This window comes from Rhinopithecus roxellana, chromosome 8 (genome assembly GCF_007565055.1).
Source record: "Rhinopithecus roxellana isolate Shanxi Qingling chromosome 8, ASM756505v1, whole genome shotgun sequence".
In the NCBI taxonomy this organism is placed as follows: Eukaryota; Metazoa; Chordata; class Mammalia; order Primates; family Cercopithecidae; genus Rhinopithecus; species Rhinopithecus roxellana.
The window spans coordinates 29,129,701-29,143,454 of NC_044556.1; the positions used below are offsets into that span (position 1 = coordinate 29,129,701).

The following is a 13,754-nucleotide window of genomic DNA, read 5'->3' on the forward strand; positions in this document are numbered from 1 at the left end:
CCCCTCCCAGTTTCAAGCGATTCTCCTCTCTCAGTTTCCTGAGTAGCTGGGACTACAGGCACGTGCCACCACGCCCAGCTAATTTTTGTATTTTTAATAGAGATAGGGTTTCACCATGCTGGCCAGGATGGTCTTGATCTCTTGACCTCATGATCTGCCTGCCTCAGCCTCCCAAAGTGCTAGGATTACAGGTGTGAGCCATGAAACAAGTTTTATGAAATAATACCCACCTTTACTCATTTGACACATTTAGCATTTTCTCATCTATTATTTCTTCTTAATAGTGGTCAAGATGCACTAAATTAATTTCAAGATCATTTGTTTGAAAAACTGGGTTTGAGCATTGAATAGACGTGGCAAACAGACCGCTGAAATGAAAATACAAAGAATGCTCTGCCAGCAGAACTCCAACTCTTCTCCCATGCAGGTGGTTTGCTGCTGAGCTGCACGGCTTGGGGAAGGGCTGTGATCGAAGTCCCTTTCCTACTTAAAACATCTCATTGTGGTAAAAAAGATCAGTAAGGAACTCCTTCTCTATATCAAATACAAGTGCAGAAAAGGAAAGTGCCACAGGCCTTTTTAAATCTACTCTAGCGGTAATGTTTGGTGCTTACCATTATTCTATCTAGAAGCATTAAGAGTGTTTAAAATTTATACTATTCTCATTTCTGGGAGCATTCTACATTCTATCTATATCTGGATCTATCTTAGAGTTTACCAAGTCACATTGTCACACTGAACTAACGAAGCAAAACTCTCTACTCCTTCCTGTATGAATAATAATTTGTGCATCCACAATAGACTTTGTTGAAGACTATTTATTGAACACTTTCTATGTGCCAGTTTCTGTTTTAGTGCTAGGGACTACAACAGTGGGAATACAAAAGTCCAAGTCTTCTGGAGTTGATATTGTATAGAAAACAAATAAATTAATTAAATACATACAGATAATAATGAATGCTAGGAGGGAACAAAATAGTCTCCTGGGTTTGAAAATATTATTTAAGGTAGCCAGGAAAGGCCTTTTTCATAAGGTAACATTTAAGTTGAGACATGAAGGATAAGAAGAAGCCATTAAAGTGAAGTGTTAAGGAGAAAAACAATTTTCTCAGCACCGGAAGATTATGCATGAAGACCTGACACAGGAAAGAAATGTGTTATTAGAAGCCAGTATATCTTGAGCCCAGTGACGAGTTGGGAAAAAATGGTATGAGATGAGATGGGAAGTTACCTGAAGTTACTGAATTGTTCCAGTAACTAACATGGGAAGGTACTGAAGAATGACATGGTTCAATGGGTTTTATAAAAGCTTATTATTTCAGCTATGTAGAGAAGGGATTAGATAGGGTTTAGATTAGAAGCTGAGCGATCCCTTAGGAGACTAATTTCCAGGCAAGTAAATATGGAAGATTAAACTAGCATGTTGACAATAGAAATGGAGAAAAGCAGATGGATTCAAGATGTATTTTGGAGGTAAAACCAATGAAACTTATATTCAGAATTTTCTTAAAAGAGACCATAAGGAAGTGAATTGAAAATTGTGTGAAGGAATGAACGTATTTAAAAGGAAAAGGTGACATTTTGAGGAAAGAAAGAATGGCAAAAGTATACACTAAGCATCAACCTATGAATAAAAGTAATGTATTAAAGTGGTCGCATTTACAACTTTAATCTGATGTCCTACACTGGGCCTCAATTATCTTAAAATAAGATATTAAATCAAGGCAGAAAAAGAGAAGAAATGCTTCAAGGTTTTTAGCCTTAAATGGTTGAGCCCAGGCCACTGAAAAAAATATAATTTACCCAATTAAAATAACAAAACAATATTTAACTAAGATCATTATAGTGAGAAACAGTTGTTCTCACTCTAGCTGCCCATTAGAATTCCCTGGGGAGCTTTTAAAAACTAGAAGCCCAGGTTCCACTGGAGTGATTCTGATTTAATTGGTTTGAGGTAGACCCAGGAATAGGTATTTTTTTAAAAAGCTCCTTAGAGAATTCTAATGAGCAGCCAGGATGGAGAGACTTGAGTTAGAAGTAGAGTACAGCTGAGGATGCCACATCAATAAACCTATTCTGCTAATGAAAGATTAATAGAGAAAATAGGATGAAAGAACTTTGATCCCAGACAAGGAATACAGGCCCATTGGTTACAAGGACATAATTCAAGACCACAAGAAAATAAAAGTCCATTTTCCTCTGGGTGCCTTTTTAAATCTCGGAGAAAATGGCATTATGCTCACCTTGTTAATAACGCAGACACTCATTTAAATGCCACACATATTTAAAAATATATTTTATTTCCATTATGAACAAAAAGAGAGTAACAGCTGATGGTTGACTACAAGAAAAATAGAAGAGAAAGAGGAAAGTGTCAATATTCCCCAGACAAGGAAATACAGGAAAAAATGAGTTGCATTGAGAAAGTGATCGAAACAAAGAGATTCCGTTATTTCTGAGAGAAAAAAAATGCATATATATATAGAATACACTTAGCAACGAGTTTGCTTGTATCAGACGGCTCTTGAGTCTGCACTTCTCTGGATTTAACTCTTGAGTGAGTCACAGAATTATCAGAGCAGGGCCGAAAGCCAAGTAACTATTCTTCTAAGTAGAACCAGAAACACAATTCTTCCCCAACTGCAATGAAGATTCTCTGGTGGGTGAATGGGCAACAGAAGGCCAGATAAGTTCTATTACTTGCCCTAAATCACTCAATTAATTAGTGGTCATACTGGAATCAGAATCGATATTTTGCATTGTTAGGTTTTAATTTTGTTACATTTGCACTCTAACTCCACTGAAAACAGAAGAGAGAAATGTGTAGTGCAATTTCTAAATTGCCACATATGGAGCACTTCAAGAGCTACAGTTGTCCAGTTAAGACGGTAGTGTGTGTATGGTGCCGCCATGTTAATTTGGTGGAATAAAACCAGAGGTGAGTTAGGCCGGGCGCGGTGGCTCACGCTTGTAATCCCAACACTTTGGGAGGCCAAGGCGGGTGGATCACCTGAGGTCGGGAGTTCGGGACCAGCCTGACCAACAGGGAGAAACCCCGTCTCTACCAAAAATTCTCGAGCAGGAGAATCGCTTGAACCCAGGAGGCGGAGGTTGCGGTGAGCCGAGATAGCGCCATTGCACTCCAGCCTGGGCAACAAGAGTGAAACTCTGTATCCAAAAACAAACAAACAGACACCAGAGGTGAGTTGAGCAGAAGAAACAAAGGTGGATTATTAGTCTTAAGTGGGCGTGTCTACTTCAGGAAGGGAGTGAAAGCAAAAAACTGAGAAGCTAAGGGTGGGAGGGGGAATGAAAGGATCTCAGAATGTGGGTGTCGTGGGTGGCAAAAGGGATGCCAAGACACCAGAAGAGCAATACAAAACAGCTCCCGTGGGTAGGCACGGAAGACCTTCCGCCCCGCTGGCCTGGCGACCCCGCAGGAAGTAGGAAAGACAAGCGCGCACTACAAGTCCCAGAAGCCCCCGTTTCCTGGAGCCCGCGCCGTGGCGCGCTACGTCCGCCGGGAGCCGGCCAAAGCGGCCAAGATGTCGCAGCCCAAGAAAAGAAAGCTTGAGTCGGGGGGCGGCGGCGAAGGAGGGGAGGGAACTGAAGAGGAAGATGGCGCGGAGCGGGAGGCGGCCCTGGAGCGACCCCGGAGGACTAAGCGGGAGCGGGACCAGCTGTACTATGAGTGCTACTCGGACGTTTCGGTCCACGAGGAGATGATCGCAGACCGCGTCCGCACCGATGCCTACCGCCTGGGTATCCTGCGGAACTGGGCAGCACTGCGAGGCAAGACGGTACTTGACGTGGGCGCGGGCACCGGCATTCTGAGTATCTTCTGTGCCCAGGCCGGGGCCCGGCGCGTGTACGCGGTAGAGGCCAGCGCCATCTGGCAACAGGCCCGGGAGGTGGTAAGGTTCAACGGGCTGGAGGACCGGGTGCACGTCCTGCCGGGACCGGTGGAGACTGTGGAGTTGCCGGAACAGGTGGATGCCATCGTGAGCGAATGGATGGGCTACGGACTCCTGCACGAGTCCATGCTGAGCTCCGTCCTCCACGCGCGAACCAAGTGGCTGAAGGAGGGCGGTCTTCTCCTGCCGGCCTCCGCCGAGCTCTTCATAGCCCCCATCAGCGACCAGATGCTGGAATGGCGCCTGGGCTTCTGGAGCCAGGTGAAGCAGCACTATGGTGTGGACATGAGCTGCCTGGAGGGCTTCGCCACGCGCTGCCTCATGGGCCACTCGGAGATCGTTGTGCAGGGATTGTCCGGCGAGGACGTGCTGGCCCGGCCGCAGCGCTTTGCGCAACTAGAGCTCTCCCGCGCCGGCTTGGAGCAGGAGCTGGAGGCCGGAGTGGGCGGGCGCTTCCGCTGCAGCTGCTATGGCTCGGCGCCCATGCATGGCTTTGCCATCTGGTTCCAGGTGACCTTCCCTGGAGGGGAGTCGGAGAAACCCCTGGTGCTGTCCACCTCGCCTTTTCACCCCGCCACGCACTGGAAACAGGCGCTTCTCTACCTAAACGAGCCAGTGCAAGTGGAGCAAGACACGGATGTTTCAGGAGAGATCACGCTGCTGCCCTCCCGGGACAACCCCCGTCGCCTGCGCGTTCTGCTGCGCTACAAAGTGGGAGACCAGGAGGAGAAGACCAAAGACTTTGCCATGGAGGACTGAGCGTTGCCTTTTCTCCCAGCTACCTCCCAAGGCAGCCTGACCTGCGTGGGAGAGGCATAGCGAGGTCGGAGGAGAAAGGGAGATCCCACGTGCAAGTAGGGGGAATATCTGTCTCCCTTTTCCCTCGTAGCCTCTAGGGAGGGAGAGTGACTTCATTCTCCATTTGAAGAGATTCTTCTGGTGATGTTTACTTAAAAAGTTATCCCCCTCAACAACGGATACAGCGTGCTTATTACTGGGCTTTTAAGCCTCAAAAGCATGTAGTACCAAGCACTTGTATTTCCGTATATTTTGTTTCGTGGGGGAGGGAGGCAGAAGAACACAGATGAAAAATGTCAGTTTTTGAAGGGTCCATGCACATTCCTGACACCTCACACCTTATCTAAGTCTGAAGCTGAGGAGAAAGAGTTATTTTAGACTTCATACATTTCCAGTACGACTTTAGTATCTCTCCAGAGCCATATTTTCTCAGTCTGAATTAATTCCCCATCCCTAGGTGCCTGTAGGCTATGATACTTCCTCATTGTTTTCTAAGTAAACTTCACTACTGGTAATTAAGGGGAAGGATATGAGGAAGCAGTTTAAATAGCCCTGTTCTCATTACTCTTACCACATACATAGGGTGCTAAAGTTGATGAACACATTAATCCGTTAAGTAAAATGGTCTTTGTAATTGTACGGCATATCTAAGAAACTCAGAAGGTGCATTTAGGAGAAAGAGACCTGAAAGACAGAAATCGTATGGATTCTCAAAAATTCTTGTCTCTACTATTACAACCAAAAAACAAATACTTCATGTATGTCCTATAAAAATATCTGTGTAATTCTTATGAAACAGGCTGGTAGAGGAGGTTTCTGAGCCTAGCCCAAGGGCTTATTCATCACCATGGGTAAATTATTTAAACTCACTTAATCAAGGAAAATATTTTCCCAGCTAGAAAAGTGTACTCATTCTCATTTAAACTCTCATTTGAAGGGATCATGTGAGTTGGCCTACTTACAAGTAGTGAAAGTTCCCTTTTTAGTTTAGTTTTTTTGTTTTTTTGTTTTTTTTTTTTTTTTGCTCTTTCACGCAGCCAAATGTGAAAGTTGTGAATTTAGGAAAATCAGTTGTAATGAAGTGTGAATCTTGTTATCAAATTTATTTCGCTGATGTTTCCCTCCTTATACTTGTAGCCAATAAAACATTGACATTCTCACGTTTTATAGATGAAGTAAGAAGTCTTGTGTGCTGTCTATGAGTTATAATGCTTTTGCCTTTTTAATATTATCAGTTCTTAAGTGTTACAGCCCCTTCAGAATATAACTTCAGGACAATTCAAACTGCTTAATGTATGATTTTTGAGCTTCTGTATGCTAAGAAAATAGGTGTGAAAAACTGGTGTTCTGAAATAGCCTAACATTTATTGTAACTCTGATTTTTCTGCCCTTTTATTCATTGCATATTAAAGTATTAGAATATAAAAACTAATTTGCTAAACTTTGGTGGTATGTAACACAAGATCTTCCATCATGGAGAGACATACATGTACAAAATTGTCAATTTACAAGATAATTGAGTAGCAAGCAGTACAGTTATAACCGTCACCATTTTGATGCTAAGATAGTGATCATCTCATGTAAATGCTACAATTACAGCAAGCTAGACTTGAGTTAAGCTAGCGGGAAAAAATAGCTCCTTATAAGGTGTTCTATGTTTTAAATCAAACATTTCTTTAGAATTTTAGGGTATGATTTTGAGTAGGTTTCTGGTGGTTTGGTTTGTTTTTTTTTAAAAAAAAACTTGATTTAACAATTCCTTTACTAAGTGATAAACAAGAACATTCTTCCAAATTCTATTTTTTATGTATTTCATAAATACTATAGAGTTATCATTATCAGTATAAGCACATAAAGGGAACCTCAGTTAAAACTTGGAGGAACTGTAGAAGTAAAGGGTACGTATTCCATAAAATAAGCTTCAGGATTTTTATTACTCCTTCCCAAAAGAAAAATGAATTATAAAAATACAGCGACTGAAACAATTAGTCAAAAGTTAGCATAACATAATGGCTACAAAATTGGACTCTGGAGGCAGATAGCCCATAGTAGAACCTAGGCTCTACCACTTTTTGTGACCTTGGGCAAAATATTAATACTTAAACACTTTTTTTCCTTCAAAAGGGAGGAAATTCCTCTCATATGCAAAATGGAGATTACAACAGTACCTATGTCATAGACATGTGAGGATTGAATGAGTTGATACATGTGAGTACATAATGTCTGGTATGTAATAAGATCTCAATAAATCGTCAGTGTCATAGTTACGGAAAAGTCATAAACCTGGCGCACTTGGATGCATGCAAAACGTGCAACAATAAATACTCAACATTTTGATTTTTTTACAGGTATTCAACAGTATGTGGTTGTACGTGAGGAGCAATGTATGACACCGTACACCAAATGATCCAAAGGGAATTCAGGACCTTTGGAATGAGGATACCTACAGAAGGATGAAGGTGTAAAATGTATCAACATCCAGGCACTATCCAATCTGTCTATATGGACTGGTACTGACTGCTGGGTACCATTGGACCATAGGCAGGAACTACCAGGCCCAAAGGAGAGGAAAACATGGTAAAGTTCGACCTGCTTCCCTCAAAGAACTTACATTTATTTTGCACTGTGAAGATTTCCAAATATTTTCATTAATTCATTGGACCAATGGACGTTTTATTGAGTATACAATGTAACAGTCATTGTGATAAGCATTTAGGATACAAACCAATAAAACAGTTTCTTCCTTCAAATGATATGTTCATAAGATAAAATGGTAAGTACAATAAATGATAATGGACTAAAGACTGGGATGGTCTTGGTGTTAGAAAGGGCAAGTAATTATCTCAATTTACATATCAGGAGATTATTTCAATTTACATACCAGGAGCAAGAGCTATACAGATATTGAAGGACTTGCCTAAGGTTACATAGCTTATTCTTGGCTTTTAATTCCTAACTCCAAACAAAAATTAACTTGTTTATTGTATTAATCTTGCCTGCTTTAATTAAAAATAGAAGTGGGCGCTGTGGCTCACGCCTTTAATCCCAGCACTTTGGGAGGCCGAGGCGGGCGGATCACGAGGTCAGGAGATTGAGACCATCCTGGCTAACACGGTGAAACCCCATCTCTACTAAAACTACAAAAAACTAGCCAGGCGTGGTGGTGGGCGCCTGTAGTCCCAGCAACTCAGGAGGCTGAGGTGGGAGAATGGTGTGAACCTGGGAGGCAGAGCTTGCAGTGAGCTGAGATTGAACCACTGCACTCCAGCCTGGGCGACAGAGCCAGACTCCATCTCAAAAAAAAAAAAAAAAAAAAAAAAAAACGGAAGCACATACCTCCTGAATGGGTGACAACAGTTTTTATTGTTTGATGAATGAAGGAAAGGGAAACGTCCTTAGCTTAAGGAAGTCTCATTAAAGATGTATCTCATAGGCCTCAAAGAACCACTTTCAGTGTATAGGATCTCACACTGGACAACTACTAGGCACTCATTGACATAAATACCCCCATACCCATTTTCCCAACAGTTAGTCAAATGTGGTACTCTGAGACCCCCAGAAAACTGACTCCTCAAAGCAGTAGCAAAGGTAGATGAACTCACAGATGCTTGGTGCTGAGGAGCAGAGGCATCTGATGAGGCTAAAAGTGAGCAGAAGGAGTTTTTAAAAGGTAAGTGTGAAAGACACCTCCAGCAAACAAAACTGGCTAACGTTTAGCTTATAGCCAGCCGTGTTAGCATCTTCATACTTTGTACCACCCAATGCTGAGGAGAGATGAGTCAGTCAATGAGGCCCCCCTCCTGCCTATGTACATATTTTTATCCATTCATTTTATGATTTAATAAACACCAACTAGAAAATATTCAAGTTCTATGAAAAACAAATTCTATCCTCTAAGAACTAGTATACAGTATGGGAAATAAAATTAACCTATATCCGTTCAGTAATTTGCATCCTTAACCTGGAAAGACTGTCAGAGCCAAGGGAAAAGTTCTCTGTGGCCCTCTGAAGTTTCTCTGAGAAGTCAACTCACAAATGCAAATTAATTGGAGAAAACGCATACAAGTTGATGTAATATGTACACACAGGAGCCCTCAGAATGAAGACCCAAAGATAAAGGAGAAAGTGTCCATTTTTATGCTGAGGTTCAATAAAATATGGATGACTATGTAGAAATATGATTGCACAAAAAGGGTATGATCTCATGCTAACAGACTGAGTGAGGGATCCCAGCAGGGCCTGTCTGTCTAGATTCTTGGCCTCTCCAAGCATGCATGCATTCCTTCTTGGTGTGAGGCAACACCATCTCTGGAATGGGGGTCTTATAACCCATAGTCAAAGAAGGTGGGTCACATAATTTCTTTATAAGTAGTTTTTATACAGAAAGGCAGAGGGACAGTGAGTAATGATTTTAGGTTTTATGGCTGGCTTTGGGGAAAGGGGGTTCTGGTGTTTACAACCTGCCTTGGGGAAAAGTGATTCTAGTTTCTATGACTAGCCTAAGGGGAGAAGTGGACTGAGAAACAGGAGGGCAAGAGATCAGAGAAACACTTTTCCTTCCAAGGCCTTCATTCTGGGGTATTTTCTGAGTCCCAACATCATTCCGACTAAATCTGTTGAATGAAGCAAGGTTGAGAAGAGCCAGCCCACTTTTCCTTAGTGCAAAAAACTCCCTTACTTATCACATAGATCATGAAATCCTCAGAGAAGAAGTCTTCTCTGTTATTAGTTCAAAAAGTAAGTCTATGTCCTCTAAATAACTGATTTGTTTCAGCTAATGAACACAATATATTGGATAGATGACCCTTCTCACATTGGCTACTAGAGAGCTGAGCCAAATTTATGCTTCACTGTGCTTTTTTTAACTTTACATCTGGCTCCACTTCTATACTCCAATTTTTTTCTTGATTTATCTTCTGTCATTTATAATAAATATTACGTGTTTTGTTGGAACGTGTGTTATCTTATTCTCTTCTAAATTTTTTGGCATGAAAATATCTTCCTACTTTTTGGAATACCTGCAGAAGCTCTGAAGATAAGAAGGCCAGAAGACTCTGAGATATGTCCTCATTATTTCCTACAAAAGGTAATGTCTCATCACATTGTTCATAGGGATGGATAACTGATGTGATCTCATCCTTTTAGCCAAATTTATAGCATTTTACATTTTATAGAATCAAGAGACTATCTGAAAATCTGAGACATGAAGACTATTTGAGGAAACTGAATGTTCTTCAGGACTTTCTAAGCCTAGAACAGGCCCTGATTAAAATCTTAAAGACAACAGTTGGGAGAGTTACAGACTTCCAAACCTTTTCCAAAATGTGTCAGAACAGTAAGTGATAAGGAAGAAGATGATATAAGGAGATTGTTTCTCAAAATGTTATACATGCTCATAGGAAAAGACATTTGAAACAAAGAATCTTGGACCTGATTAAAATTAAGAGAATATTAGTAAAAATTAAGACATGAAAAGTAACATTGGAATTGTACTCATTTGAAACCTTTGGTAATTAAGTGTATCATTATTGATAATAACTGTAGGAGAAGATACGTGATTTTAGGTGACTGAGTAGCTTTGAACCCTTATGACAGACTTAAAATGCAGGGAGCTGAGAGAAAGAAAAAATGTTCCTTTGTCTCTCTCTCTAGGCTGCCTCCTGCAAGAAGGGAAGGACAAAAAGAAGAGGTAGGATGGAAGGATATTTTCCCCACACTTTTAAAATACTTTACAAACACTCCTATAATTATGTGATGTATGTTCCTGAAAAAACCTCACAATTCTGCAAAATCATTCGATAAAAATAACAAGCTTAAGGGAAAAATGGGTTTGGTGAACCATCAAAACATATGTAACTTTGTCACCAAGAATCTAATAAGTGGGCAGTGTGGCTCAGGCCTGTAATCTCAGCACTTTGGGAGGTTGAGACTGGAGAATTGCTTGAGCCCAGGAGTTCAAGACCAGCCTGAGCAACACAGAGACACCCCATTTCTACAAAAAATAAAATAAAATATAAAATTAGCTAGACAATGGTGGTGCATGCCTGTGGTCCCAGCTACTTGGGAGGCTGAGATGGAAGGATAGCTTGAGACCAGGAGGTTGAGGCTGCTGCTACCCTTGATTGGGCCAATGTATTCCAGTCTGGGTGACAGAGCAAGACCCTGTCTCAAACAAGTACTAACAAAATAATACCAATTTTAATAAAACTAGTTAAGAAATATAAATTTTTAATAAAGAAGCTGCAGTAAATATAAATAAAAATAGCTTGATGGAAGGAAATAAGGAAGACTTATACAAAATAAAATTCACAAAGACAGAGAGAAGGCTTAATAAACATCTCTAAGACAGAATGTGCCCAAACAGAGCCAATAGGAAGAAGTAGGGTGCTGCATTCAATTGCATCAATATATTTTGTGTTCAGTGACTGTTACCGGTGGTGCTAATGCTACATTCTATACTGATGTCATTCTACTTGCCAATTGAGTTTATTGATTTTACGGAAACATGCATTGTGACGAAACATTCTGTTCTTTGTGAAATTTCCAGAAATTAAAGTAATTCAGAATTCCATTGAGTTTAAAAATCTTTTCAGTGAAAATTTTCTTATAGGGAAGAAAAGGTTATAACCACACTTTAGTATGAATTAATTTTGTTTTAGTCAACAGGAAAGTTAACAGGAAGGGAGAATACAAATTCTGACCTGTGTAGAGTGAAAGGCAAATAGCTGAGTACAGTTACCTGCGTTCAAAAGGTAGTCTGATAGAGGGCACTGGGGACAATAGCTGTTTTTCCACAGTCACAGGACAACATAAAAACATCTTGGGGTCAAAAAAAAGCCAAAAGTGAGTGAGAGAAGCATATGAATGACGAGTAGGATCCCTATGCATACTTTCTGCCTACATCACAATTTCCTCAAGTAATTTTCTTCTTCCTTAAGTCATGGGCTTATAACAGTATTTTGATTGACATAACTGTTGCTTATTTTGATATTTGACATTGTCCTTAACCTCACTTTTCAGGTTAATTTCTAAATCTATTCAAGGACTTTTCTATGTAAGAACTACTTAATCCTCTCAAATTTGTGAAGAAAACTTTCCCCTCCCCATTGTTGCAAGCTGTGTGCAGTTTAGTAGGTGGTGTGGAATGGTGTGACTATTAGGTTTTCTTTTCAACACTTGCAGCTTTGCTTTTGGTAAAATTATTATGTTATATATTATATATTAATCACATATACTAATATAATTACATGTAATATGTTTATGATATTATAAAATTATTCTAAGAGCAAACTGTAGTTTTGACTTTAAGTTATATAGGATGGTGAAAGGATTCCAATCCACAAATGGTTAAAACATTTATTTCATGCATTCATTGGCATCAAAAGCTTTTTACCAGGAATCTTTATTAAAAGGGCAAACTGCTTATTTTAATATGAACTTCTCACTCTACCATCATTTATCATCTGGTGAAATTATAAAAGTAAAAAACATTTAAGTGCTCTAGAATGAACAGTAAAAGAATTAAAAAGAGAGGATTTGGAAAATCCACAGATTAAATATCCAGTCACTGAATAATTAAGAATTTAGGCAAAATAATTAGAAGAAAACAAGGAGAGAATGACAACAATTACAAGAGGATTTTAATATAAAATGAAAATATGAATCAGCGGGAAATGTGTTGTTTGTAAAAATAAAATTAAATATCAGTTAGCTTTGCTTTAAACCCCAACCAAAGACACTTCATAGAGCCCAGGCATTATTATAAGATAGGTTTACATATAAATTAATACCTTGGCACTGGGTCAAAGAAAACTATTACAGTGAAGTTTCAGAATGGTAAATCCACATCCAGATAGGAGATAGAATGAGTTACTGTAAACAAAGTTCTAAAAATTAAAACTAGACATAGAGGATGGGGTCATTGCACTATCCCCATAAATGGTAATGTTATTTAAGACATTAAAATGATATGTTATTCAGTGCTAACATGTGTGATATGGCTGTTAATGGGTTATAATATTTCATTTTTTATTCAGTATATCTGATTTATTTTATACCAAATAATAGTGCATTCGCTGGGATAGGTTGTGAAAAAAGCATATGGTGAAACTTTACACCAAACAATATTCTATTGTAGCCACTACTACTCAGCATATAGAATCTTTTTATGCAATAATGGTATATTAATCAAACCATGCAAAGTTCCATTTTCATTTTGTTTACTTCACATGAGTTGTGCATAATAAAATAATGTTCTATAAAGAGTGATTTTCATTCTAAGGAAGACTCCAAATCTATTATAAATTTCCATTTAAAGGAAATGCCTCCTTTTGTCAGACATGCCTCAACCTACCTAGAGAGAAGCAGTGATGATACTTACATAAAGCATCTTTGTTAATATTTTTAATCATTCCTCGGTGCCTAACGTGTTAGACCAATTTTAAGCACATTTTCTTATTTACTCTTTGAAATAGCTCCATGAATAGTTCTATTATCAATCCTATCTTAATAGATGAGAAAGCAAAAGCATGAAGGAATTTGGTGACTTGTCCAAGGCCACGGGGTAAGTAAATGACCTAACCATGATACCTAGGCTCTCAAGAGTTAAAGTGACATCTGTAGGCATTTAAAGCCGACTGAGGCCGGGTGCGGTGGCTCACGCCTGTAATCCCAGCACTTTGGGAGGCCGAGGCAGGCAGATCACGAGGTCAGGAGATGGAGACCATCTTGCCTAACACGGTGAAACCCCGTCTCTACTAAATATACAAAAAACTAGCCGGGCGTGGTGGCGGGCGCCTGTGGTCCCAGCTACTCGGGAGGCTGAGGCAGGAGAATGGCGTGGACCCGGGAGGTGGAGCTTGCAGTGAGCTGAGATCCAGCCACTGCACTCCAGCCTGAGCCAGAGTGAGACTCCGTCTCAAAAAAAAAAAGCCGACTGGTCATTATCTTAGGTCAGAATCTCCAGGAGCAGATGCTGAGATAAGGATACGTGTAAAAGTGTTATCAAAAAGTGTTCCTAGAAAATGGCAGAAGGGTAGTTGG

At 40.1% G+C, this 13,754-nt stretch overlaps 1 protein-coding gene across 4 annotated transcripts; it reads left to right on the forward strand.

Annotated features, from left to right (window-relative positions):
• Positions 1 to 3,461: 3,461 nt before the first annotated feature.
• On the forward strand, positions 3,462 to 7,655 carry PRMT6 (protein arginine methyltransferase 6). 4 transcript variants are annotated; one of them, XR_004058953.1, is made up of 2 exons: positions 3,462 to 4,768; positions 7,061 to 7,655. XR_004058953.1 is itself a non-coding variant. In XM_010379136.2 (1 exon), exon 1 carries the CDS (start codon positions 3,546 to 3,548, stop codon positions 4,671 to 4,673), a length of 1,128 nt encoding a protein of 375 aa, XP_010377438.1. In that variant the 5' UTR covers positions 3,462 to 3,545; the 3' UTR covers positions 4,674 to 6,144. The 4 variants fall into 4 exon arrangements, 1 of the variants encoding a protein (XP_010377438.1); XR_004058955.1 differs by having other exon boundaries at positions 3,462 to 4,737; XR_004058954.1 differs by lacking the exon at positions 7,061 to 7,655 and adding an exon at positions 6,837 to 6,852.
• The last annotated feature ends 6,099 nt before the right edge of the window (positions 7,656 to 13,754 follow it).

Bases quoted from the DNA above. Each gene is read 5' to 3' on its own strand.
- PRMT6 (XM_010379136.2), top strand. From the start codon at position 3,546: ATGTCGCAGCCCAAGAAAAGAAAGCTTGAGTCGGGGGGCGGCGGCGAA.